The 27,976-nt window shown below is 45.0% G+C and overlaps 1 protein-coding gene across 4 annotated transcripts in view; it reads left to right on the top strand.

Annotated features, from left to right (window-relative positions):
• The window catches only part of LOC106606663 (tetratricopeptide repeat protein 27-like), a 106,372-nt gene that overhangs the window by 30,110 nt on the left and 48,286 nt on the right, over positions 1 to 27,976 (top strand). For all 4 annotated transcript variants that reach the window (XR_006770251.1, XR_001329104.2, XR_001329107.2 and 1 more), the window contains exon 3: positions 27,641 to 27,738. Coding sequence is in view for 1 of the 4 variants with exons in the window: in XM_014203023.2 (XP_014058498.2) it covers positions 27,724 to 27,738 (15 nt within the window). In the remaining 3 variants the exon portion in view is untranslated. The remainder of the gene's footprint in view (positions 1 to 27,640; positions 27,739 to 27,976) is intronic.

Raw genomic sequence — 27,976 nt, forward strand, 5'->3', positions numbered from 1 at the left:
TGACACTAGGATTCTTCTTAACCTCATTGATCATGCTGCACTGTGCTCTTGCAGTCATCTTTGCACGACAGCCACTCCTAGGGGGAGCAGCAACAGTGCTGAACTTTCTCCATTTATAGACAATTTGTCTTACCGTGGACTGATGTACATTAAGGCTTTTAGAGATTCTTTTGTAACCCTTTCCAGCTTTTTGCAAGTCAACAATTTGTAATCTTGTTCGAGGCATGGTTCACATCAGACAATGTATCTTGTGAATAGCAAACTCAAATTTTGTGAGTGTTTTTATAGGGCAGGGCAGCTCTAACCAAGATCTCCAATCTCGTCTCATTGATTGGACTCCAGGTTAGCTGACTCCTGACTCCAATTAGCTTTTGGAAAAGTCATTAGCCTGGAGGTTCACATACTTTTTCCAACCTACACTGTGAATGTTTAAATTATGTATTCAATATAAACAAGAAAAATACATTAATTTGTGTGTTATTAGTTTAAGCACACTGTTTGTCTATTGTTGTGACTAAGATGAAGATCAGATCACATTTTGACATTTATGCAGAAATCCAGGTAATTCCAAAAGGTTCACATACTTTTTCTTGCCACTGTACAGCGAGTACCAGTACCAGATCAAATATGCAGGGGAAAGAGGTAGATATGTACATGAAGGCAGGGTAACGTGACTAGGCATCAGGATAGATAACAAGAGTAAAATAATGAGTGCAGAAGCATATGATGAGTGTAAAAGGATGGATGGATGGTACAAGTCAAAAGTTTGGACATCTTCTCATTCAAGTTTTTTTATTTTGACTATTTTCTACATTGTGGAATTATAGTGAAGACAAACTATAAAATAACACGTATGTAGTAACCAAAAGTGTTTAACAAATCAAAATATATTTAACATTTTAGATTCTTTGAAGTAGCCATCCTTTGCGTTGATGACAGCTTTGCACACTCTTGGCATTCTCTCAACCAGCTTCACCTGGAATGCTTTTCCAACAGTCTTGAAGGAGTTCCCACATATGCTGAGCACTTGTTGGCTGCTTTTCCTTCACTCTGTGGTCCAACTCACCCCAAACCATCTCAATTGGTTTGAGGTTGGGGGATTGTGGAGGCCAGATCATCTGATGCAGCACTCCATCACTCTCCTTCTTGGTAAAATAGACCTTACACAGCTTGGAGGTGTGTTGGGGCATTGTCCTGTTGAAAAACAAATGATAGTCCCTCTAAGCGCAAATCAGATGGGATGGTGTATCGCTGCAGAATGCTTAGGTAGCCATGCTGGTTAAGTGTGCTTTGAATTCAAAATAAATCACAGACGGTGTCACCAGCAAAGCACCATCACACCACCACCTCCATGCTTCATGGTGGGAAACACACATGTGGAGATCATCCGCTCACCAACTCTGCGTCTCACAAAGACACGGCGGTTGCAACCAAAAATATCAAATTTGGACTCATCAGACCAAAGGACAGATGTCCACCGGTCTAATGTCCATTGCTCGTGTTTCTTGGCCCAAGCAAGTCTATTGTTCTTTTTGGTGTCCTTTAGTAGTGGTTTCTTTGCAGCAATTCGGCCACGAAGGCCTGATTCACGCAGTCTCCTCTGAACAGTTGATGTGTCTTACTTGAACTCTGAAGCATTTATTTGGGCTGCAATTTCTGAGGCTGGTAATTCTAATGAACTTATCCTCTGCAGCAGACGTGACTCGGGGTCTTTCCTGTGGCGGTCCTCCATGAGAGCCAGTTTAATCATAGCGCTTGATGGTTTTTGCGACTGCACTTAAAGGTCAGTCAATGCGGAAAATGTAATGTCTTAAAGTAATAATGGACTGTCGTTTCTCTTTGTTTATTTGAGCTGTTATTGCCATAATATGGACTTGGTCTTTTACCAAATAGGGCTATCCTCTGTATACCACCCCTACCTTGTCACAACACAACTGACTCAAATGCATTAAGAAGGAAAGAAATTTCACAGATTAACTTTTAAGAAGGCACACCTGTTAATTGAAATGCATTCCAGTTGACTACCCCATGAAGCTGGTTGAGAGAATGCCAAGAGTGTGCAAAGCTGTCATCAAAGCAAAGGGTGGCTACTTTGAAGAATCTAAAATATATTTGTTTAACACTTTTTTGGTTACTACATGATTCCATGTGTTATTTCATAGTTTTGATGTCTTCACTATTATTCTACAATGTAGAAAATAGTAAAAAGAAAAACCCTTGAATGAGTAGGTGTCCAAACTTGTGACTGGTGCTGTATAATAAAGGCACACACCTGTCTATATAAGGTCCCATCGTTAACAGTGCATGTCAAAGCAAAAACCAAGCCATTGTCCATAGAGCTCCGAGATAGGATTGTGTCGAGATACAGATCTGTGGAAGGGTACGAAAACATTTCTGCAGCATTGAAGGTCCCCAAGAACACAGTGGCCTCCATTGTTATTAAATGGAAGAAGTTTGGAACTGTCACAAGTATTGCCGTGTTGAATGGAGGACCAATACGCAGCAGGAATGTGGATGCTCATCTTTTAATTATATAGAATGAAGCGTACACAAAAACCAAGAACGACGAATGACAGTTTTACATGCTAACTCCAGAATGCTTAGCAGTGCAAAATATAACTACCCACAAACTACAAACCAAACACACACCTACTTATAGGACTCTCAATCAGAGGCAACTAGAAACACCTGCCTCCAATTGAGAGTCCAGCACCCAAACCTACACATAGAAAAACTAACCTAGAACATACTAACCCAGAACATACACCCAAAACCCAGGAACACATAAATAAAACACCCCTCTACACCACACACAAAAAAAAACACCATACAAAACAAATATACCTCTGCCACGTCCTGACCAAATATAATACAAATAATACCTAAATACTGGTCAAGACATGACAGGAACCACCAAGACTCTTTCTAGAGCTGGCCACCTGGCCAAACTGAGCAATTGGGGGAGAAGGGCCATGGTCAGGGAGGTGACCAAGAACCCGATGGTCACTGACAGAGCTCAAGAGTTCCTCTGTGGAGATGGGAGAACCTTCCAGAAGGACAACCATCTCTGCAGCACTCTACCAATCAGGGCTTTATGGTAGAATGGCCAGACGGAAGCCACTACTCAGTAAAAAGCACATGACAGTCCGCTTGAAGTTTGTCAAAAGGCACCTAAAGACTCTTAGACCATGAGGAACAAGATTCTCTGGTCTGATGAAACCAAGATTGAACTCTTTGGCCTGAATGTCAAGCGTCACGTATGGAGGGAACCTGGCACCATCCCTACGGTGAAGCATGCTGTGGGGATGTTTTTCAGCGGCTGGGACTGGGAGACTAGTCAGGATCCAGGGAAAGATGAACGGAGCAAAGTACAAAAAGATCCTTGATGAAAACCTGCTCCGGAGTGCTCAGGACCTCACTGTGGTGAAGGTTCATCTTCCAACGGGACAACGACTCAAAGCACACAGCCAAGACAACGCAGGAGTGGCTTCGGGACAAGTCTCAATGTCCTTGAGTGGCCCAGCCAGAACTCGGACTTGAATCGAACATCTCTGGAGAGACCTGAAAATAGCTATGCAGCGACGCTCCTCATCCAACCTGACATAGCTTGAGAGGCTCTGCAGAGAAGAGTAGGAGAAACTTCCCAAATACAGGTGTGCCAAGCTTGTAGCGTCATACCCAAGAAGATTTAAGGCTTTAATCACTGCCAAAGGTTCTTCAACAAAGTACTGAGTAAAGTGTCTGAGTAGTTATGTAAATGTGGTATTTCAGTTTATTTTTAATACATTTGCAAAAATTTGAAAAAACCTGCTTTTGCTTTGTCCTAATGGGGTATTGTGTGTAGATTGATGTGGGGAAAATAAAAATGATCAATTTTAGAATGTTAATTTTGTTGGTGCATTGGGGGGGGGGGTTCTTGGGGATGGGGAATGGAATTAATTGTTTTTTAAATTTTTTTAGAATTTTTCTAGGGGGGACTGTGGGAGGGATCTCGAATGGTTGAGGGACAGCTATTGGGGAACTGTGGGGGGATCTTGGAGGGTTCGGGTTCACGTTTTTTGGCCTGGTGGGAGATCTGTCAACGTGCCCTTGAGCAGGGCATTGACCCTGGATGCTTCTGTGTGTCGCTCTGAATGGGAGTCTGTTGGATGACTGGTGTGGTGTAGTTGTTGAGCAGCTTCACTGCAAGTATATTGTATGTTTTGGATATACAATAAAATAAAAAAATAAGACGTAACAATGTGGAAAAAGTGAATGGGTCTGAATACTTTCGAATGCACTGTGTACGTATACTTGATAATGAATTACATTCTCAAATGTATGTGTAGGGAAAGGAAAGGGAAAGGGGGATACCTAATCACTTGTACAACTGAATGCTTTCAACTGATATGTCTTCCTCATTTAACCCGGAGGTCGGCACACGGGGAACAGTGGGTTAAATGCCTATGTATGCCTATCGATCTATATTTCTCTCCCTCTGTCTGTTTACATGCATTATATATCACATACAGAAACTTCAACCTCGATCCCGCTATCTTCTTGATGTCTAAGGAGCTCTGACTGTCCTGTAAGTGAGACTGATATTATTTATAACTATATGAAGGGATAATTTACTTGGTTATTGTTTGGGCTTGTCCTTGGTTTCGTTTCCCCCTCTTACCTTAATTATTCCCTCTCCGTTTGCCACGGTAACAGAATGCATTTGCATTTATTAAGAGTCCTCCATTGCATATTATCTGGGGAAAAGCACTGCTAACTCAGGCCCTGATTGAGTTGTGAGATATCCCTGGGTTTGGGTGTAGGGGCCCCATTCTCTGCAGTTCAGCACTGAGCCTCTGTCGTAAGGAGAATGTCTTAAACATACAGGGGTCGATGCCGTCTCTCTCATCTTTACATCTGGGAAGTGAATGGAATTAATACTGGAGTGGCTGCCAGCAGATACCTTATACAGACTGGGAGAATGCAGCATCCCACTCAATGTCTGAACCCTTAACCTCCCTCTCCCACCAGTCCACTCTGCAGCCCTAGGTTCAGGTGGATGCATGGATACTAAGCACTGCAGAGAACAGGGCTGGGTGTGGTTTCTCACAGCTGTGGTTTTCCACCGTTGTAACTTAGAAACATTTGCCAAAACTGCAAAACATCCAAAGTCAAGTCAAGATCCCATAAGCTTGTTCGGAGATGTTCCCCCACTTCAGAGACGTCATGTCCAGTAATCAGATAGCCTAGTTGGCCGGCCGATCGAGTAGCCTTTGGAAGAGCTCTGTGAGGGTAGGGTCCATTCAGGGAAAAGACTGTGCTGGGCTGAAGAAACGTGAGAGACAGGAAATTGAAATAAAAAGTAAAAAATAATAATTCTCTTGAGACTGAACCTGGGACTGGCATCACCAGGGGCCAAAATCTAATTTTGCCGTTAAAGCTCAGTCTCTCTGGAAAAATAATCACCACATTTCTGAGTTCTGTGAATTTAAACATATGCTTCCTGTGACTGTGCGCTGGCATGTCTCGGGGTCTGTACCCTGGGTAACTCTTCTCACTGGATATGGAGGTGTGTCAGAGGATTGAATGGGTCCCACAGCTCTGGTGCTACCGTCAGTAGCATGTTTACATTGGCCTGGCAAATATTGAAGAGCCTTCTCACTTTCCTTTACATTTTCTTTCCATGTATGAACCAGGTGAAAAGTAATCACTATCTCCTGCTCGCTCTAGACCTTTTCAAGGGCATTTGACATTTCTATCCAAATTTTCTTCAACTTCGCACTTAAAAAAAAAAAGTCTATGCTTGATCATAAATGAACAGCAAGAGCAAAGTGTTATATCCCAAGTCCTGGGGATGAAATATCAGTGTTGGATGAAACCACCTCGATCTACCATCAATCAATCCTGTAAAGTAAGTTTGGAGGTGATACACAAGTTCCCAACGAATAGCCCACCATCACTAGACGTCCATTCTAGAAGAAATCAATGGCTTTTTGTTGCTCAAGACTGACCGATCACTGCCATTTTACTCTGACTCGTATTTAAATGCATGGAATGTACATCCTATTTTATGGCGAAGAGGGAGTACAAGAATAACTTGCCCACTGGTGCATGACGGGAGGTGAGATTCATAATTCACCAGGACACTGCTTTTTTTTCTCCTCTTTTAGATTAACTTTTAGGGGAGCGCTGGAGGAAATTGTAAACGATAGCACAGCTGAGCTAGCACTTCTGCTGAAATTAAACCCCAGAGAACTTTTTCACAGCCCTGGTTAAGTGCTGTAAATACATTTTTTTTTTTAAATGGTAATTTTGTAGGGTTCAGAATTAAAATGTCTGCCGGTAAATGGAACTGCTCATAATTCCTCGTGCTATATGATGAAGAAGTATTCTTAAACTAAGTGTGTAGCTGGTTGAGCCGGAATGCATTATCGTAGAAGTTTTCCATTGTTGCAAAGCTCTGTAGGCTCTGCAGAAATGTCTGTGAACACTGCTCTGTGAACTCATCCATATGATTACAATGTCTAACATTCATTTGAATTTAAAGGTAAGTGCTTATGAACTGCCTGTGTTGAAATTGAATCCAAGCTATTTTAAACATAAGCTGCAAGTGAACAATAAACTGCACTATCCTATTAAGAAAACAAGAGTAGCACCGTCAGTAGCCTTGAGTTATCAGTACTTGAGAAATTCTTTGCTAACAAAGTTCAGTGTAAAATAGTTTTTGCTAGTATGAGGTCTGTAGTTACACCCTTGGAGGTCCCCCACGCCATCATTTGATACCTCCCATTGCGATATTACCCAAAAGGTAATGATGCAACAGACCTCTGCCTGAGCACACTCCCACCACAATGTTGTCTGCTCTGCTCCAAACTTGATCTCATCTACTCCAGCTCCCCTCCTATCTGAGGATAGTAAACTGTTAGTGTGTCCTGGTCTGCTACACTAAGCTGGTGACGTGTTCGATGTTCTGGTCTATGGCCCGGCTGGCGTCGTCAACTGATCCCAACATTGGCTCTGTGCACCTGGACAGCTTTCATATTTTTCCTCTCTTGTCAGCACTTCTTGTCTCTTTCTGGTGTTGAGGGCTTGAACTGCCACCCATTAGTGTGTTGTCAAGCTGAGCTGCTTGTGTCAGCGATTTATTTCCTATCATTTTTTTAGGTTTGGGACTGCCTCTGTGGACCCATGTTTTATTTTCCCACACCGTTGGAACAATGATGGCTGGCCACGTCATGCGCTCTTGAATTGGGTTGTTTCCCTGTTCCGAATCTCTTTACGCCCCCACTAGGGCTGATCTCACTAACAAAGGCAGGCCAAGGGCAGTGTGTTCCCAACGGGCTCAATTTGGTGATGCTTACATGAAATATAAAACAGATGGATGTAAAAATAGACATTGTTTCTTGAATACAATGCACATATAGGGCAAAGGTAATTATAGTTGTAGGTCTACATAAACACACACTGCGTATAGGCTGTACAGCCGCCATAGGTGTAGATCAGTGGCTGGTGATTCCGGTTCTGGAGATGAGTAAACAAAAGATTCAAATATCCATTTCAGCCCCTGAGGTCCTGTTGAAACACGTTGACTGATATATCCTTTTCATATATCATCGGAGCAAAAATGGGTTTGGAGCAAAATCCATCAAGCGCTGATGATCCCTGCACTATCCTCTGGGAAATAGCAATTTTCTCCTAAATAAGCTGTTGTCATTGTCATCTCTGTGAAAGTAATTTTTTTCTGCTGAAGGAAGTATTTGGTCTGTCTCTCGCTTCACCGCTCCCACCCTCAGCCAGACGCGAGTCTGTTGCGGAGGGTTGAGCAAGGGGAGAGAGAGAGGTGGGAGTACTAATTAATAGTTGAGAAAGTGAGTTAGGCGGTAGCATCCTCCATCTCAGGATGAAGACATCTGTATTTACCACACAGCCCTACAGTGATATGTTGAAAAGCATAGAGAAGTATTTACTTGTGCTAAAATCCCAAAGCTGCATTTGTGAACCTCAATAGGCCACAGCCATTTATTTGTGTTTTTGGTAAATGAAATGTCAAGGCTATGGAAATAATTAACTTTTAATTGCTATTGGATTCTTCACATTTTTTCAAAAGTTTAATGACAGCCAAAGGCAGCATTTCAGAATGCCATTGCATTTCAAATAGTGAACCGTTTTCTTTGGAACTGTCGGAGTTCAGTTGTAAATGGATGTTCAACTCAGTAAGTGCTAAGTGATTGCTCACTCATTTTCAATGGCACACATCATGCCTATGGGACTTGAAAGACCATAGCTGTGTTCGAATACTCATTCTACCCACACTAACCGTACTGTTTGTGACGGGAATTGAGTATACAGTATGCTTATTGGTCATAGTATGGATATAGTTAGTATGCCAAAAGTTCCCGGATGTCATACTAAATTCGTCAAAATATGAAGTATCCACGCAGAGGACACTATTTCCGTACTTTTGGGTCCATAATGCAATTCTTCAGGAAATAGGCGTGTCTTTACATCGTTTTCAGATTTTAAGAAAATGGCGGAAAATACTTAGCCGAAGTCCAACGATAGCGGATACAAATTCATTTAACTAATTATGACAAATTTTATCAAAATGTTGAGCATTGTAATAAAGTAATTACTTTTGCAGTAAGTTACCTTACACGTTATGTTGACTGACAATTTATTAGCTACGCTGGCCTTACGAATCACATAGCATATAATTACAGCAGAATGTACCAGTATGTTAGCTAGCTACCTAATGTTAGTAGTTATACATCAAACTTGCCACTATATTAACTATAAGCTAACTACCCAACGTTTATTGACTTGATTATTCACGTCATGCTTAGCTAAATGGTATAGTCGTTGTGCGTTCACAATGGACATTCAGGTGCTTTCGTTAATTGAGTTTACGAGCACTCAACACCGGTTGAATATGGCCGGTGTCATTTAACGTAGGCAAAAAAAGTGTAATTAAATTGTTGCCAGCAACTAAGTTAGTCATCAACGCTCTGGATAACATGAAATCTGCCTAACGAGCTCAGCTAGGGCGAGTAAAATGGTCAGAGTGGTCACTCTCATTTGTGGCTGGAAGTAGCTAGCAAGCTAGCCAACGTTAGCTTGGGTGCTTGACTGCCGTTGTAAGGTCAGAACGCTCAAATCAACCCTACTCCTCGGCCCGAGCGTCCAGTGTGCGCTCCGAGACCGAAACGCTCTGAATTTACGAGCACACTCTGGCACTCCAGATTGAATTGAAGAACACACCCGAAGTCGTAAAATATCTAACTAGTCATGTGTTATGCTAACTAGCTAACAAGAGGTTGCATAGCAACAGCATCAACTTCCGGTAGACCGGCGAAGAGAGAGTACGCTCAACTGAAAGGATACTGTTTTGTTTACAGTATACTAAAATTAACTAATAGTTTGTTGTATATACTCATTAATGTGAGCGGACCAAGTAATTTGGTGTCACTCTAAAGGGGAAAGGTGGAATAAACGAGTCAGGAGTAAATGAGTCAGGAGTAGGTTTTCTTGATTGAACACAGTTCTCTATTGAGAGATTTCTGACAATACAAACACTACAAACACTCCAACACAATCAATGAGAATCTCCCAAGGAACAACATACATCATCTTCTTTAGATGACGCAGGAACACAAGACGATTATCTTTAAGCTATAACAACAATCACAGGTTTGTCACCGTCTGGATGGATCTTCTTGCATAGCTCCTCTCTCTCCGTAGCCATTCTACAGAGATAGTTTATCTTCTCTCCCCCAGCTAGGGGAAAGAGAATATGTCATTAGTACCGTCAGCTGGTTGCCTTGGTTACCTTGTCTCACATGCCTTGTTGGGCTACTATCCGTGAGCCCAGCCTGCCCTCTGGTGGTCCTTCCACATTAAGTATGTAGTATACAATAAGTTAGTATGGGTATTCGAACACAGCTCATGTCTGTTCTTGCTTTGGTTGTCTTAATAATCTTGAGGATGACATAGGGTAAGTGGGTGGGGGAGCAGGTGGTGGTATATTTACTGTTAACTGCAGGACCACAGTTCTGGTCAGCGATGAAAGTGGTTGATAATGGGTGTCTGGGGGTGTGGATGTAACGGCATCCTTGTTTGTAGGGTTTTGGGTTGACTTCCTTGAAGTGTTGAGGGACCGGTGATGAGTTGAAGGAAAACACTAAATTAGTATTTTTCCTCCCATTGGTTCGTCCCTTCCTGACTGAGTGATTGATGGGCCACCTCACTGTCCAGATGATGTATCTGTTTTATACGCTTGAGCATTTACAAACCAAATGCTTGTTCAATTTGAGGGATCAATACAAGCTTGTTAGAAACTATACAAGCTGTTGGGAGATGATGCCCTAGAAAAGTAACCAACACTTGTTCTCTAAACATTAGAGACGTGAACAACAAAACCAAAACAGTTGGTACACCCCATAGCTACCCTTTCCTCTGTGTTGTAGGGAGTTTTAACATTTGTTTTCATGTTGTTTACATGGAGTTTAACCAGGACAACTGCCATACTTTAAAAGTTAAATACTGTTCCACTCTCCTCTTGAAATGGCCCATCTTTTGGGCCTAGAATAAATGTTCCCTTATTTTGTTAGTGAAATGAGCAGAGCTAGGTTGATTTTTTTTTTACCATTGTTACATGATTCATTTATCAAATGGTCTTGCATTTTGTGAAGTTAACTCAAAATCAAATGTTATTTGTCACATGCGCTGAATACAACAAGTGTAGTAGACCTTACCGTGAAATGCTTACTTACTTTCCTGCGAAATAGGAAGACAATTCTAGATTTAACTTTGGATTGGAGATGTTTGATGTGAGTCTGGAAGGAGAGTTTACAGTCTAACCAGACACCTAGGTATTTGTAGTTGTCCACATATTCTAAGTCAGAACCGTCCAGAGTAGTGATGCTGGACGGGCGGGCAGGTGCAGGCAGCGATCGGTTGAAGAGCATGCATTTAGTTTTACTTGTATTTAAGAGCAGTTGGAGGCCACGGAAGGAGAGTTGTATGGCATTGAAGCTCGTCTGGAGGGTTGTTAACAGTGTCCAAAGAAGGGCCAGAAGTATACAGAATGGTGTCGTCTGCGTAGAGGTGGATCAGAGACTCACCAGCAGCAAGAGCGACATCATTGATGTATACAGAGAAAAGAGTTGGCCCAAGAATTGAACCCTGTGGCACCCCCATAGAGACTGCCAGAGGCCCGGACAACAGGCCATCCAATTTGACACATTGAACTCTATCAGAGAAGTAGTTGGTGAACCAGGCAAGGCAATCATTTGAGAAACCAAGGCTACTGAATCTGCCGATGAGGATGTGGTGATTGACAGAGTCGAAAGCCTTGGCCAGGTCAATGAATACGGCAGCACAGTATTTTTTCTTATCGATGGCGGTTACGATATCGTTTAGGACCTTGAGCGTGGCTGAGGTGCACCCATGACCAGCTCTGAAACCAGATTGCATAGCGGAGAAGGTGCGGTGGGATTCGAAATGGTCGGTAATCTGTTTGTTGACTTGGCTTTCAAAGACCTTAGAAAGGCAGGGTAGGATAGATATAGGTCTGTAGCAGTTTGGGTCAAGAGTGTGTCCCCCTTTGAAGAGGGGGATGACCGCAGCTGCTTTCCAATCTTTGGGAATCTCAGACGACACGAAAGAGAGGTTTAACAGGCTAGTAATAGGGGTTGCAACAATTTCGGCAGATAATTTTAGAAAGAAAGGGTCCAGATTGTCTAGCCCGGCTGATTTGTAGGGGTTCAGATTTTGCAGCTCTTTCAGAACATCAGCTGACTGGATTTGGGAGAAGGAGAAATGGGGAAGGCTTGGGCGAGTAGCTGTGGGGGGTGCAGTGCTGTTGACCGCGGTAGGGGTAGCCAGGTGGAAAGCATGACCAGCCGTAGAAAAATGCTTATTGTAATTCTCAATTATAGTGGGTTTATCGGTGGTGACAGAGTTTCCTATCCTCAGTGCAGTGGGCAGTTGGGAGGAGGTGTTCTTATTCTCCATGGACTTTACAGTGTCCCAGAACTTTTTTGAGTTTGTGTTGCAGGAAGCATATTTCTGCTTGAAAAAGCTAGCCTTGGCTTTTCTAACTGCCTGTGTATATTGGTTTCTAACTTCCCTGAAAAGTTGCATATCACGGGGGCTGTTCGATGCTAATGCAGAACGCCACAGGATGTTTTTGTGTTGGTTAAGGGCAGTCAGGTCTGGAGAGAACCAAGGGCTATATCTGTTCCTGCTTCAACTTCTTGAATGGGGCATGCTTATTTAAGATGGTGAGGAAGGCATTTAAAAAAAAATAACCAGGCATCCTCTACTGACGGGATGAGGTCGATATCCTTCCAGGATACCCGGGCCAGGTCGATTAGAAAGGCTTGCTCGCTGAAGTGTTTCAGGGAGCGTTTGACACTGATTAGTGGAGGTCGTTTGACCGCTGACCCATTACGGATGCAGGCAATGGAGGCAGTGATCGCTGAGATCTTGGTTGAAAACAGCAGAGTTGTATTTAGAGGGCAAGTTGGTTAGGATGATATCTATGAGGGTGCCCGTGTTTACGTCTTTGGGGTGGTACCTGGTAGGTTCATTGATCATTTGTGTGAGATTGAGGGCATCAAGCTTAGATTGTAGGATGGCTGGGGTGTTAAGCATGTCCCAGTTTAGATCACCTAGCAGCACGAGCTCTGAAGATAGATGGGGGGCAATCAGTTCACATATGGTGTCCAGAGCACAGCTGGGGGCAGAGGGTGGTCTATAACGGGCGGCAACGGTGAGAGACTTGTTTTTAGAGAGGTGGATTTTTAAAAGTAGAAGTTCAAATTGTTTGGGTACAGACCTGGATAGTAGGACAGAACTCTGCAGGCTAACACCGCCCCCTTTGGCCACTCTATCTTGTCTGAAAATGTTGTCGTTATGTCACGAATTATGTCGTGGTGTTGCAGGGAAGACCAAAATGCAGCGGGTTTATGGATACTCATTCTTTTAATTCACAAAAAAAGTAAACCATCCACAGAAAAAACAAAACAATAAATGATACTCACAACTAACAACAGTGTGGCAGGCTCAACAAGCAGTGCTCACAAACAATCTCCCACAAAAGACAAACACACCCTACTATATGGGACTCTCAATCAAAGGCAAATAGACAACACCTGCCTTCAATTGAGAGTCCCAACCCCAATTAACCAAACATAGACATACAACCAGCTAGATCAACATAGAAATACATAAACAAGGAACAGTGCCCAAAAACCCCGGAATACATAAATCAAATCCCCTACAACAAACACACCACCCCGAACCACATAAACCAAATACCCTCTGCCACGTCCTGACCAAACTACAATGACAATTAACCCTTATACTGGCCAGGACGTGACACATTAGGGATGAAGATTACAGAGTTTTTGGTGGTCTTCCTAAGCCAGGATTCAGACACGGCTAGGACATCCGGGTTGGCAGAGTGTGCTAAAGCAGTGAATAAAACAAACTTAGGGAGGAGGCTTCTATTGTTAACATGCATGAAACCAAGGCTATTACGGTTACAGAAGTCATCAAAAGAGAGTGCCTGGGGAATTGGAGTGGAGCTAGGCACTGCAGGGCCTGGATTCACCTCTACATCACCAGAGGAACAGAGGAGGGTTAGGATAAGGGTATGGCTAAAAGCTATGAGAATTGGTCATTTATGATGTCCGGAATAGAGAGCAAAAGGAGCAGGTTTCTGGGGGCGATAAAATAGCTTCAAGGTATAATGTACAGACAAAGGTATGGTAGGATGTGAATACAGTGGAGGTAAACCTAGGCATTGAGTGATGATGAGAGAGATATTATCTCTAGAAACATCATTGAAACCAGGTGATGTCATAGCATGTGTGGGTGGTGGAACTGAAAGGTTGGATAAGGTATAATGAGCAGGGCTAGAGGCTCTACAGTGAAATAAGCCAATAAACACTACCAGAACAGCAATGGATAAGGCATATTTACATTAAGGAGAGGCATGCTTAGCCGAGTGATCATAAGGGTCCAGTGAGATTCAGACAGCTAGCCGGGCCATAGGTAGCAAGCTGACAGAAGATGGAGGGAGGTCTGTTTTTAGCCACCTCGTGCGTTTCCGTCTGTAGATGAGTGGGGTTCCGTGTGGTAGAGGGGACCAATCCAATTGGCAAAATAGTTATAGTGGCCCAAGAAAATTGTCCGATAGACCTATTCACATAGCAGCCGATAAGACAGCTAAAAATTAGCGGGCCGCAGATGGGCGTTCAGGTTACGTCGCGACGGAGGGGCCAGATGGATAACTCACTCGGGCAGATAACGTTGGTAGTCCAGTTGTGAAGGCCCGGTGGGGCTCCGCATCGGTAGTAAAACGGGTCCGGATAGGTGATTGTAGCCCAGGAGTGGCTGAGGGAACTCTTCAGCTGGCTAGCTCCGGAATAATTGATGTTAGCTTTGGGACCGACGTTAGCCAATAGTCACTCGGATAGCAGCTAGCTAGCTGCAAGATCCAGGTGTAAATGTCCAGAGCTTGCGATAGCTATTCGCGTTGTACAAAACTGGCGATAGCTATTCGAGCTAAGGGATAGCTGATGACCGCCAACCGTGGATAGCTGAATACTAACGCTAGCTTCTGGGTAGCTTCTGGCTAGCTTCTGTTGTGGATTTCAGATTTGAGGTGAATAATACTTCTTTTTTTTAAATTGGCGAGGCGGGTTGCAGGAGAGTGTTTTGAAGTTGAGTTTTTAGGAAAAAAATTAATAAAAAGATATGCGAAGAAAATAAGTAAATATATATATACACGGGACACGACAAGACGAGGACAAAGGACGTCTGACTACTATGCCATCTTGGTAGAAAATGTTTGATGGTTCGTCTGAGGGCATAGTGGGATTTCTTATAAGCGTCCGGATTAGTGTCCTGCTCCTTGAAAGTGGCAGCTCTAGCCTTTAGCTCAGTGCCAATGTTGCCTGTAATCCATTGCTTCTGGTTGGGATATGTACGTACTTCCTGCTTTAGTTTTTAGGTAAAAATGGATTTAAGTTTGCCTGCATTAAAGTCCCTGGCCACAGGAGTGCACTTCTGGATGAGCATTTTCTTGTTTGCTTATGGCCTTATACAGCTCGTTGAGTGTAGTCTTACTGCCAGCAACTGTTCGTGGTGGTAAATAGACCGCTCCAAAAAATATAGATAAAAACTCTCTTGGTAGATAGTATGGTCTACAGCTTATCATGAGGTACTCTACTTAGGCGAGCAATACCTCAAGACTTCCTTAATATTAGACATTACGCACCAGTTGTTATTGACAAATACACACGTCTTACCAGACGTAGCTGTTCAAGCTGTTCTGTCCTGCCGATGCGCAGAAAACCCAGCCAACTGTATATTGTCTAGCCTTTAGCTCAGTGCGGATGTTGCCTGTAATCCATGGCTTCTGGTTGGTGTATATATACATATGGTCGCTGTGGGGATGACGTCGTCGATGCACTTATTGATGAAGTCGGTGACTGAGGTGGTATACTCCTCAATGCTATTGGATGAATCCTGGAACATATTCCAGTCTGTGCTAGCAAAACAGTCCTGTAGCGTAGCATCCCCTTTATCTGATCACTTCCGTATTGAGCGAGTCACTGGTACTTCCTGTTTTCATTTTTGCTTGTAAGCAGGAGTCAGGATAATATAATTATGGTCCGAATGTTCAAATGGAGGATGAGGGATAGCTTTTTACCCGTCTCTGTGTGTGGAGTAAAGGTGATCTAGTGTTTGTTTTTTTTCTTCTTTTTTTCCCCCTCTCTGGTTGCACATATGACATGCTGGTAGAAATTAAGTCAAACTGATTTAAGTTTGCCTGCATTAAAGTCCCCGGCCACTAGGAGCGTCACTTCTGGATGAGCATTTTCTTGTTTGCTTATGGCCTTATACAGCTCGTTGAGTGCGGTTTTAGTGCCAGCATCGCTTTGTGGTGGTAGACAGTAGACAGAAAATTATAGATGACCTCTTTTGGTAGGTAGTGTGGTCTACAGCTTAGCATGAGGTACTCTACCTCAGGCCAGCAATACCTCAAGACTACCTTAATATTAGACATCTCGCACAAGCTGTTATTGACAAATAGACACACCCCAACGCCTCGTCTTACCAGATGTAGCTGTTCTGTCCTGCCGATGCACAGAAAACAGAGCCAACTGTATATTATCCGTGTTGTTTTCAGCCACGACTCGGTGAAACATAAGATATTACAGTTTTTAATATCCCGTTGGTAGGATAGTCTCAAACAGAGCTCATCCAGTTTATTCTCCAGTAGTTGCACGTTGGCCAATAGAACGGATGGTAGAGGTGCTGACGAATTCTCACAAAGCACCCTGATCTTCGCCCCCTATAGTTCCTTCATTTCTTAATGCGAATTATGGGGATTTGGTCCTTGTCTGGGAGCAACATTAAATCCTTCGTCAGACTCATTAAAGAAAAAAATCATTGTCCAGTTCAAGGTGTGTAATCGCTGTTCTGATATCCAGAAGCTATTTTCGGTCATAAGTGACGGTAGCATCAACATTATATACAAAGTATGTTACAAACAATGCAAAAAAAATAACAATTAGTTAGGAGCCCGTAAAACGGCAGCCATCCCCTTCATGTGCCGTTCTTCAAAAATTCAAATCAAAAGGTCACTCCATCAGCTTGGAGTTGATGTCCATCCAGCCTTTAGTTCAGCTGAAACAATGGGCTGGCACCAGTCATCTCACTGTTGCCGAGTGTTGCTGGACTCCCCAGAGCCTCTGCTGGATGTGTGAGCAGGCATCTTCCCAGCCTACATGTGGATCCAAGAATCTGCAGGCTGGTTAGATGGTTGTCACATGTCTGGTCTTCTTCATCGGCACTCTACTTATGTCACCTTCCTGATGGTTGTCTGGAACACTCATATAAGGGTACAGTTAACACCAAGCTCTACAGTCCAAATATCTGTGTTTGTGACCAGTAAACTAATCCTGCAAAGTTTAACAGGATACAGTAACCAGTGTGCAAAGACTACCATGCTTTAGTTGAACCCAATTAGTGGTGATCAAATGGTTCGTAATTACTTGTGTTCACCAAATGTACATATGGCATTATATAAGTTGTAATATTGCCGATAGCTCAGTTAGTGCACCTCTCTGTGTATTGAAGTACACGTTTCTTACCTGAGGATGAATGTCACTAGTCTGGACGCACGCATGTCTGTATGCCAGTCAGATGCTTACCTCTGTCACAAACCACTGATGTCTTTGCGCTTGTTCACGTTCCAGGAATGAGGTGAAGAATGTTCTACAATGTCAAGGGCCAGCCTAGGCTTCACTCAAGGGGGAAAAATCTCGGAAATCTATTTGGAAAGCTCACGTCTGTCAGAGAAAAAAAGCATGAACGGTCACAGAGGTTAATTTATTGCTCTGGAGTTTGTGGCTGTTCCGCTGTAAATCTCCCCAGTCCGCTCCAGGCTGTCTTAACCAGAGCTGGCTTTTCATGTATAATTAGACCTTTATTTAAATATAGTTAAAGTGGTTTTCAAAGATTATTAGCAGATAAAGTTGTTGGTGTATGAAGCAAGTATATTTGCACATTTCATTTCTCAAACTCTGCTATCGTTTTTATCAAAAATGTGGATTCGGCTACTCAGTCTCTATATGTATTAGAAACCTTTAAGATGTAACTCAGTGGTTTTTCCTCTGACACTGGTTGCACTGCCACTTGGGTCAAATCTAACAACTTTGATAGGCTCAGAGCACACCACATGACCCATCCAGGAGGTTAAATTTCCTCTGTGCATTGATTTTGCGTGTTGTCTTGATTATGATCACAATGCCAAATCAGATTATTCCTCCCCCTCATCGCCAGGGAATAACTTAAGCAGAACAAAGCGTATCCTCCTCGGTCTGAGCCAGGACGTTGTGAGGGGCGATTGGAGTGTGAAGGCTGCCTTGTCTCCAAATTAGAGACTCAGGTTGTCTGGCAGTCAGCTGCTGACATACCCATACTCTTAGACTGAGACAGATATGCCCTCCAGTCAGCACAGCACTGAGGCCATCTCCACCTCTGATTTGTCCTCCTTTAAACCTACCCTAAAACCTGCTCTTACGTTTCTGTAAACTAGTTGAACATAAATCAGGAATGAAAAGCTTTTATTGCTGCTGTCACTTGTAGTTCGTTTTCCGGCACATTCGTGGGACCACAAAATGTTTTGACGACTAATCAGAGAACTGCAATTTTAGCCTGAAATTGTTGTCACCCACTTATGATTGAGGGGTCTGAGCTAAATGAGTCTTAGAAGGTCAAGCTTCACAAAAAAAAGATGGGAGGGCTATTTTTGTAGTCAGGATCAAGACTGCATGGCTGATTGCATTAGATTGTCATGCCATCCTCAGTGGTTGAAGAGTGTAGTCATAGACTTAAGATCTGTTATTACACATCCTCATGTATTTTTCTTCACAGACCCACATCTTTCCAAAACCTTTTTACCATTTGCTGAACCTTAAGATTACCTGCCACCTTTAAAATTATCTGTTTTTATTTACTTACTGTATGGTCAGTTATTCTTCCTTTTGACATTTTTTTTTTATACAGAGCAACAACAAAGTAATTTTCCAATTTTCTCATGAAGTGACATATGATGCATTGTCTTTATTTTATTTGCCGTTTTATATCAATTATTCTTAAAGATGTAATGTAAGAAATGAGAGAGCAGAGAGAGACTTCTAAGCTTTGCGGAATGTGTGGATTGTCGCTCTCGCTGCTGCCAGTGGAATTTGATGATAAAGACGCAATGGCTATGAGCTAATGTCTGATTATTCATTCAGAGTAGCTCTGGCGTATGCTCGCTGATCTGCTCTGTGTTAGGATGTGCACACACTTTGGCCCTGCCCCATCGGCTCTGCTGAAGCTCAACTTTAGCTCAAATTAGCGCAAGAAAGTCTCCAATTGAAAAGTACAACTGTTCTCCTATATACCTGACCATTTAGTGTGCTCATACCTTCTTTATATGGCTGACTTGTTGTGAGCATTCTGGCCTAGATTTGACCAAAAGTGCAGCGCATCACCCAGATGGGTGGATGCTGCTCATTGTTGATGGAAGAGATGAGTTCTCCTCCCTTACAATGTAAAGCGCTTTCAGGTCCAGTGAAAAAATGGCATCCATCATTGTTATTTTCATTACAGATAGGAAAGCATGGTGGCTACAGTATATTTGAGACTGCTGAACAGTGTCAGGGATTGGATTGAGGAATGTTCCATGCTCATGTATAGCCAATCTCCAAGTCTTTAGGGCCAATACAAGTAGAGAATTTTATGGGAACATTTGAAATTCTCAGTCATTAGCCAATAACTGAACTTGCCTTTGATGTTTGTAAATACTCACAGCAGTTCACTAAGTTTGGGGGTTTGAAGGTAAACTTGAATGCGCTGTAGTTGGAGTTGTCTGTATTTTTGGCAATGTATTTATCTGGATTACCACTTTGTTTTGCAATTCTTATCTTAATACCTTCTTAAAAACAATTGTTTTTATAGTATGCTTTTATTGCTCTCTGTTTGCTATTGGAGCCTATTGAAATTCCCCTTTTGACTTTAATGACCAAAAAAATTAGACCGACCAATTAAAATGGACCTTCCCAAGTTATTTTCAACCATTTCTCAGACTCCCTACTTCCCATAGGCTGTCTGAATTACCGTCACACCTATAAACCAGGGTCTGTTTTCTTGACCTACCTTTCTGCTGCTAGGAGGCAAATCAGTACCATGCAGCCAGCTGCGGTGTTAGAACTCCTTTTGAAAAGGTTTTAATTAAGGTAATAAATGACTCAACGCGGGCCGCTGAGCAAGGCCACTCTGTTAAGCGCGTTGCGCTCCTCGACAGTCTCCCCAATGGGCCTGGGGCTCTGGCCTGCTGCTCCACCAGGATTTTCATCTCCGGAGTTTGCAGACAGGTGCTATAGTGTGACGCAGTTGGCCAAGCAAGCCCAGCCAATTAAAAACTGCTGGATATTCATTTGAAATGGCACTGCCTCACCATCTAAATCAGTTTGCCATTGCACTTTAACTCAGGACAATGATTAATGTTGTTACTACCTTCTAGCGGAATGACTACATAACGATGATGATTTACTGTTGCGCTAATGTCCCATTTGAGTTCCTTCGTGACTCGTTTTAGCATTTACAAACACATTCGGGATCATGTGAACCTCGTACACAACTTCATGCTGCTTTTTTGCTGCATATTTGTTTATTGCTGAATGTCATCTTAATGTGTTGGATTTTAATTGGAGAAGCAACTCTTATTATATAAATCAAATGTATGGCTAACAAACATACTATTCAAAATAGACTATTCTCTACCAATCATCCTGGTCAAAAATGTTCTAAGCATTTCAGGCAGCTAACCAGTTTTATGTAAAGTACCGTGCAGTTTCACAGGCGTTTCTGATACTGTTACCAAGATGTTATGGTTTCATTTTTTTTTAAATATATTGTGTGAGAAGGTCATTGAGGCTTAATAACACTAGTGAAACAGTGTTTGGGAGGAATAATGGCTGACCTTTCTCTCCCCTCTCCGTATTACTGTACTGCTGACCGATGAGTTTAGAAGCCTGTGAGTATGGAGATTGCACAAAGATGGTAAGGAGGAAAAGGCCTCTTTATAATGGCCACATTCCACCAAGCTAGCAATAAGATCCCAATCTTAGTCGTGTCAATGCAAGTTCCCTCCATTCTAGAGATCTCAGAATCTTAGGTTTTGATATTAGTGTGAAATCCTTATCTGAGATGAGTCAATGGAGACGAAGCTCACCTTGTTTGTCTGATCTTAGGTTGAACAAAAGGAAAGGGGGGGGGGGGGAATCATACTGTAGTAGTCTCCTTTCCAAGAGGAAAAGATGGCGCAGCTAGATACCTTGGTCCCTTTTTATCTCAGCTTTTATCAACCAACATATACAGTAGTCATTGTTGGGGCTTCCTAGGTCACTGAAATTATAGATGTATTTGATTATTATTTGGCAACGTTTTTAGAATTAGACTTGGGCGTTGTAATATTGCAGCCTATACTGTACCAAAGAATGGAACTCTTTTGAAAATAGGTTGAAAGCTTTCAAAAGTGCCCATCTTATCTCGCTCGTACCTTGGTTTTGGGGGGACTCTAAAGAAGAAAGCGTGTTAAGATTTAGGATGTGGTTATGATCCCATTCCACAATAGTGATTCTGCAATGGTAGAGCTTCCGTTTTGAGTTTGCCAGATGTTTATTTTTGTCAACTGTTCTTTAGAGCCACACACACAGAGAAAGAGAGACAGAGACAGCTCCTTACGTCAGTTTCAAAAGTGTTTTCCCGATGTCAGCAAATCTGTGGGAGTTATCATCTAGGGCTGGAAATAGGATTTCCTCTGCGTCATTGATTAGTTAAAGTTAGTTAAATAAAAAAATCCAGGTCGTTTTTTTTCTTTCTTATCTATCTACACAGATGTGTCAGCCTGACTTGTTACATCACCTAACTCAAAAAAGACCGTCTGCAGTGAAATCCTGACTGGGCCTTGGGCAAGATAGGATCTGTTCTGCTAAATGCCGTTCCCTAGTCCGCCCTCAGCTTCCCACTGAGGGCTTCTGGGAAGAGTTTTGGTAAGAGAAGCTAAGCAGTCGAACTGGAAGGGTTGCCTTAGTGACATTTGGTATGAGGCGAGTGGAGGGGGGACAATGTGGGAGGAGGGTGATTCCATCTTAAATTGTTATTTTCTCTCTGGCCCCATAAGAGGAAGTCGCTTTGATAGTCATCTCGTAACTTGGCACGGAAGTTGGGAAAGACAAAGAGAGAGGGGAGGCGTCCCATGGGGGCTGTGTTCTAACTTCATCCTCCTCCAAGGCAATCTCTGTCCCCCTGTCAGTATACCACCATACTGATGGGGTGATCATTATATTTCATAGCTCCTGTTTTCCATACATCATACTACTGTGCTGTTCACCCCGTCGGCTCCTGGTTACGTGAGATCTTTTTTTCTTCCAAATATAATAACATTTGGGAGTATTAATGGTATTATTTTACATGATTTTTCACAATGCAAATTGTTTAGAATAATAATAGGCCTTTAATTTCTTACATTCACTACTGAAATTGAATACATTTGACCGCCAAGATATATTTTATGTTATAAAATCACGAATCCACGAGTGGTGGTCCTCGAGATTTTGACGGTGATTTGGTGGTCCCCGGAATGGAAAAGGGTTGGGAACCGCTGGTCATGTTGCCTTCAGTTTCTATCCCAGGCCTCTGCATTAGTTTGCTACTAATTTGGCTGATTTCTATCAGGTCTCATGTTTAGACATGGCCCACAGGCCAGACAGGATAGCCAGGGGAGAACACGTGTTGACTCTGCTCAGAGGAAGTGAGCTAGTGAAAGAGACAAAATATCCATTGCCTTTGCGGCTAAATATGTAACCCAAAGCTCGTCACACAATTTTTCCGTGTGAACCTTACTGATCTGCTCCTTTCCTGAAAGGTTATTACAAGTTGTAGAGCCCAGCACAGAGTTGTTTGTTCTCTAAACAGTTACCCTTGCAATTGTGAAGCAAAGACAAAGGAATGTATTGGAAAAATGACACCCTAAGCCTTACCATCTTTCTCTTTCCTTTCATACCATCTTTTCCCTTCTCTTTTCAACTCTGACTTGTGCGCCTCTTTGCGTCCTCAAACTATTTGTCTTGACTCTCACAAAGGTGAATGCTAGGGAAGGGAGCGGTAATATAGACATCTCCCCAGTAAGCAGAAATCAGTGGCAAGGAATTCCTTGATATTTTTTTATTGATTTGGTTTGTTTTTGTCAATTTGTTCCCCATATGATGATTTGTTACCAGTGATAGTATTCAATATTTCACATACATGACCTCCTTATAAACCAGATGTAACGGCTGTCTATGGAAGAAGTGGACCAAAATGCGGCGGAGTTAGGGTTCGTCATATTTAATGTCACGAACACTATGCATTTACAAAAACAACAAAAACTGACAGCCAACACAGTCCTGTCAGGTGCAACCACATTGACAAGCACAATTACCCACCCCACACAACGGAAACGTAGGCAACTTATGTGTGACTCCCAATCAACCACAACCCTCTACAGCTGTGCTTGATTGGAAGTCACACGGCCAAAATTAAATGAAACAATAAAACACTCACTCCCTTCTGCCACGTCCTGACCCAACTACACCCTCTACTGGTCAGGACGTGACAGTACCCCCCCCTCAAGGTGCAGACCCCGGGATGCACCTAAAAAAAGGAAAACACAAAAAAAAATCCCCAACAAAAAAGGAACACCTAAACAATAAGGGAGGGAAGGGAGGGTGGCTGCTGTCACCGACGGCACTGTGCTACACCCTCCCTCCCCAACCCACCTATCCTGGAGGTGGCTCAGGTGCAGGACGTGGACCTCGCTCCACCTTCGGCGTCGCCCACTCTGTTGGCGCCGATCGCTGCGCCGGGCAGACGGGCCACTCGGGCTGACCCTGGCAGACGGACCACTCTGGCTGGGCCGGAAGGCATGCGGGCCACTCGGGCTGGGCCGGAGGGCAGGCGGGCCACTCGGGCTGGGCCGGAGGGCAGGCGGGCCACTCGGGCTGGGCCGGAGGGCAGGCGGGCCACTCGGGCTGGGCCGGAGGGCAGGCGGGCCACTCGGGCTGGGCCGGAGGGCAGGCGGGCCACTCGGGCTGGGCAGGCGGGCCACTCGGGCTGGGCCGGAGGGCAGGCGGGCCACTCGGGCTGGGCAGGCGGGCCACTCGGGCTGGGCCGGAAGGCAGGCGGGCCACTCGGGCTGGGCCGGAAGGCAGGCGGGCCACTCGGGCTGGGCCGGAAGGCAGGCGGGCCACTCGGGCTGGGCCGGAAGGCATGCGGGCCACTCGGGCTGGGCCGGAAGGCAGGAGGACCACCCTGGCAGATCCGGGCAGGCCGGGCACCCTGGCAGATCCGGGCAGTCCGGCCACTCTGGCAGAACAGGGCAGTCCGGCCACTCTGGCAGAACAGGGCAGTCCGGCCACTCTGGCAGAACAGGGCAGTCCGGCCACTCTGGCAGAACAGGGCAGTCCGGCCACTCTGGCAGAACAGGGCAGTCCGGCCACTCTGGCAGAACAGGGCAGTCCGGCCACTCTGGCAGAACAGGGCAGTCCGCCCACTCTGGCAGAACAGGGCAGTCCGGCCACTCTGGCAGAACAGGGCAGTCCGGCCACTCTGGCAGAACAGGGCAGTCCGGCCACTCTGGCTGAACAGGGCAGTCCGGCCACTCTGGCAGAACAGGGCAGTCCGGCCACTGTTGACTGGCGGGCAGCTCCGACTCAGGATTCACCAGGCTGGGGAGACATAACGGAGGCCTGGCTCTGGGCGCAGGCCCTGGACTCACCAGTCTGGGAAGGCCCGCTGGAGGCCTGGTTTGAGGAGGTGGCACAGGAGAGACCAGGGTGGAGAGACCCACTGGAGGACCGGTCCGTGGAGGAGACACGGGCTTGACCAGGATAGGGAGATCCACTGGAGGACTGGTCCGTTGAGGAGACACGGGCTTGACCAGGATAGGGAGACCCACTGGAGGACTGGTCCGTGGAGGAGGCACGGGCTTGACCAGGATGGGAAGACATGCAGGAGGCTTGGTTCTGGGCGTAGGTACAGGATGTGCAGGGCTGGGAAGACATGCAGGAGGCCTGTTTCTGGGTGCAGGCACAGTCTTTACCAGACAACCAGCACGCACCTCAGGACGAGTATGGAGAGCTGCCTCAGGTGACATCATACCCACGACACGCTCATTAGGGCGAATGCCGTACTTTATGCACCACACTAGCAGCTCTCTCATCTCTCTCTCTCCTAATTTTCCCATTAACCCCGTCACAGTCTCTGTCTCATAACCCTCGCTCACCTCCAATGTCATCCCGACTGACTCTGGTTCCGACCTCAGCTCCACCGACTGTCCCGTGTGCCCCCCCCAATAAAATTCTTGGGGCTGCCTCTCGCGCTCGTTGCGCTCTCTCTCCTCGTAGTATCGCCTCTCCGCTCTCGCCGCTTCAATCTCCCACTGCGGGAGGCGATAATCCCCAGCCTGAGTCCATGGTCCCTCTCCGTCCAGGATCTGTTCCCACGTCCATTTGTCCATAACGCAGTAGTCCTGCTGCTCCTTCCTCTTCCGCCGCTTGGTCCTGGTTTGGTGGGTAATTCTGTAACGGCTGTCTATGGAAGAAGTGGACCAAAATGCGGCGGAGTTAGGGTTCGTCATATTTAATGTCACGAACACTATGCATTTACAAAAACAACAAAAACTGACAGCCAACACAGTCCTGTCAGGTGCAACCACATTGACAAGCACAATTACCCACCCCACACAACGGAAACGTAGGCAACTTATGTGTGACTCCCAATCAACCACAACCCTCTACAGCTGTGCTTGATTGGAAGTCACACGGCCAAAATGAAATGAAACAATAAAACACTCACTCCCTTCTGCCACGTCCTGACCCAACTACACCCTCTACTGGTCAGGACGTGACACCAGACTACATTATATTTCTCAGAGGTGGTGGTGTTCTCAGCTATTTATTTGTCAGTTTGTTAGTGTTTATTCAAGAAAAGACATCCTAAGGTAAGGCAGCCTTGTAGTATAGTTGCAGAAACATGTTTGCTAAACTCAAATCAAACTCTATTTGTCACATGCGCCGAATACAACAAGTGTAGACTTTACCGTGAAACACTTACTTACAAGCACTTAACCAACAGTGCAGTTCAAGAAGAGTTAAGAAAAATATTTACCAAGCAGACTAAAATAAAAAGTAATAAGAATAACAATAACGAGGGTATATACAGGGGGCACCGGTACCGAGTCAGTGTGCGGGGCTACAGGAGGCTATATACAGGGAGCACCGGTACCGAGTCAGTGTGCGGGGCTACAGGAGGCTATATACAGGGGGCACCGGTACCGAGTCAGTGTGCGGGGGTAAAGGAGGCTATATACAGGGGGCACCGGTACCGAGTCAGTGTGCGGGGGTACAGGAGGCTATATACAGGGGGCACCGGTACCGAGTCACTGTGCAGGGGTACAGGAGGCTATATACAGGGGCACCGGTACCGAGTCAGTGTGCAGGGGTACAGGAGGCTATATACAGGGGGTACCGGTACCGAGTCAGTGTGCAGGGGTACAGGAGGCTATATACAGGGGGCACCGGTACCGAGTCAGTGTGCGGGGGTACAGGAGGCTATATACAGGGGGCACCGGTACCGAGTCAGTGTGCGGGGGTACAGGAGGCTATATACAGGGGGCACCGGTACCGAGTCAGTGTGCGGGGGTACAGGAGGCTATATACAGGGGGCACCGGTACCGAGTCAGTGTGCAGGGGTACAGGGGGCACCGGTACCGAGTCAGTGTGCAGGGGTACAGGAGGCTATATACAGGGGGCACCGGTACCGAGTCAGTGTGCGGGGGTACAGGAGGCTATATACAGGGGGCACCGTTACCGAGTCAGTGTGCGGGGGTACAGGAGGCTATATACAGGGGGCACCAGTACCGAGTCAGTGTGCAGGGGTACAGGTTAGTTGAGGTAATTTGTACATGTAGGTGGGGGTGAAGTGACTATGCATAGATAATAAACAGTGAGTAGCAGCAGTGTACAAAAGGGAGGGAGGGGGGGGGGGGGTCAATGTAAATTGTCCGGTGGCAATTTTATTTATTGTTCAGCAGTCTCATTGTAAAGAAATGGGAACAGTGCTTGACTGTTTTGTAGCAGAATAGTGCTTTCCTTGGTGTTTTCCTAAATGGCTTTGCTTGTCAATGGAATAGTCTCCACCACTCCAATGTGTCCAGTCTGACCCAAACCATACAAGTGTCTATAAACCAGTCATCATGGAGGACAGTGACCAGAGGTCTCAGTAGCACCTCCTGCTTCACTCGTCCGCAAGAAGTGGACCACTTCCCTGAGGGCCCTGTGCAAACACGGCCCTCTGAGGGCTTCAATGTACAGTATGGGACACACCCAGACTGTCTGCTAGCTCCCTACCCATCTCTCCTCCTGCGTGGAGCGGGACATCGGCTGGGCAAACAGCACTGGAACCTGATCTCTACATTTACACACCGCCTCCCACTGAGTCAGCCGCTGGCCACTAGTGGTCACATATTCCTACTGCATGTCTCCTACGCAGTGTAGTATGCAACCAAGTCCATCTCTGATAAGGTCGGACATATATGTGTCAATCAGTAGGCGTGACCTTGGTCCTGAGAGAGAAATTTTACTGCCGCTCTGGCAGGGAGGGGTTGCCTCTGACTCCACAGTGAGTAATGTGCTTCCTGCGGCAGACAGGAAGTAGGACTCACCTCTTCTGTCCTTGCTCAAACAAAACAAAACCTGGTTGGAGTTAGAGGGACTAATTAAGTTATATAAGCTGTACTATACCGGCTTTTCAGTATCTTGATTCTCATGGAAACTCCCGATTCTATCATAAGAGCGTCCTAATTTACTGGTTCTTGTTGCAGATGTCAAACTCATAGCTACATATTTCTGTACCCTCTACTGTATTATGCCATCACTATCTGAGAGACCTGACTATCGCTTTTATCTGAGATTGATGTCCCTATTGGTCCATAATGAAAGTGAGTGTCTTGAATCTCCATGTCCTTACCGGTCTTTCTACCCTCTCCCTGCAGTGCATACTATCTCAGCCCTGGTGACGGCGCTGTGTCTAAGGACCAACCTCGAGAGGGGCAGCTCTCGACGGGTGGAGAGGGCCATGATGCAGACACAGGTAAAAGATGAGATGTCACACAAGAGTTTGGATTCTACGAGATACTCTGACACACTGATGGCGAACGACACTATTGGTAGCCCACAATATCATTTTCTGTAGGTCACATATGTCACATCATTAGCACAACGGTCTGCAAGAACATGTGATGCATGCCGTCTGAAATCCACACAGCCAAATCAGTATTCCCACTGAGCTGTCTGCGAAAGCACAGGGGCCTTTGAAATAACCCAGCAGA

Source organism: Salmo salar, chromosome ssa01, assembly GCF_905237065.1.
Source record: "Salmo salar chromosome ssa01, Ssal_v3.1, whole genome shotgun sequence".
Lineage (NCBI taxonomy): Eukaryota > Metazoa > Chordata > Actinopteri > Salmoniformes > Salmonidae > Salmo > Salmo salar.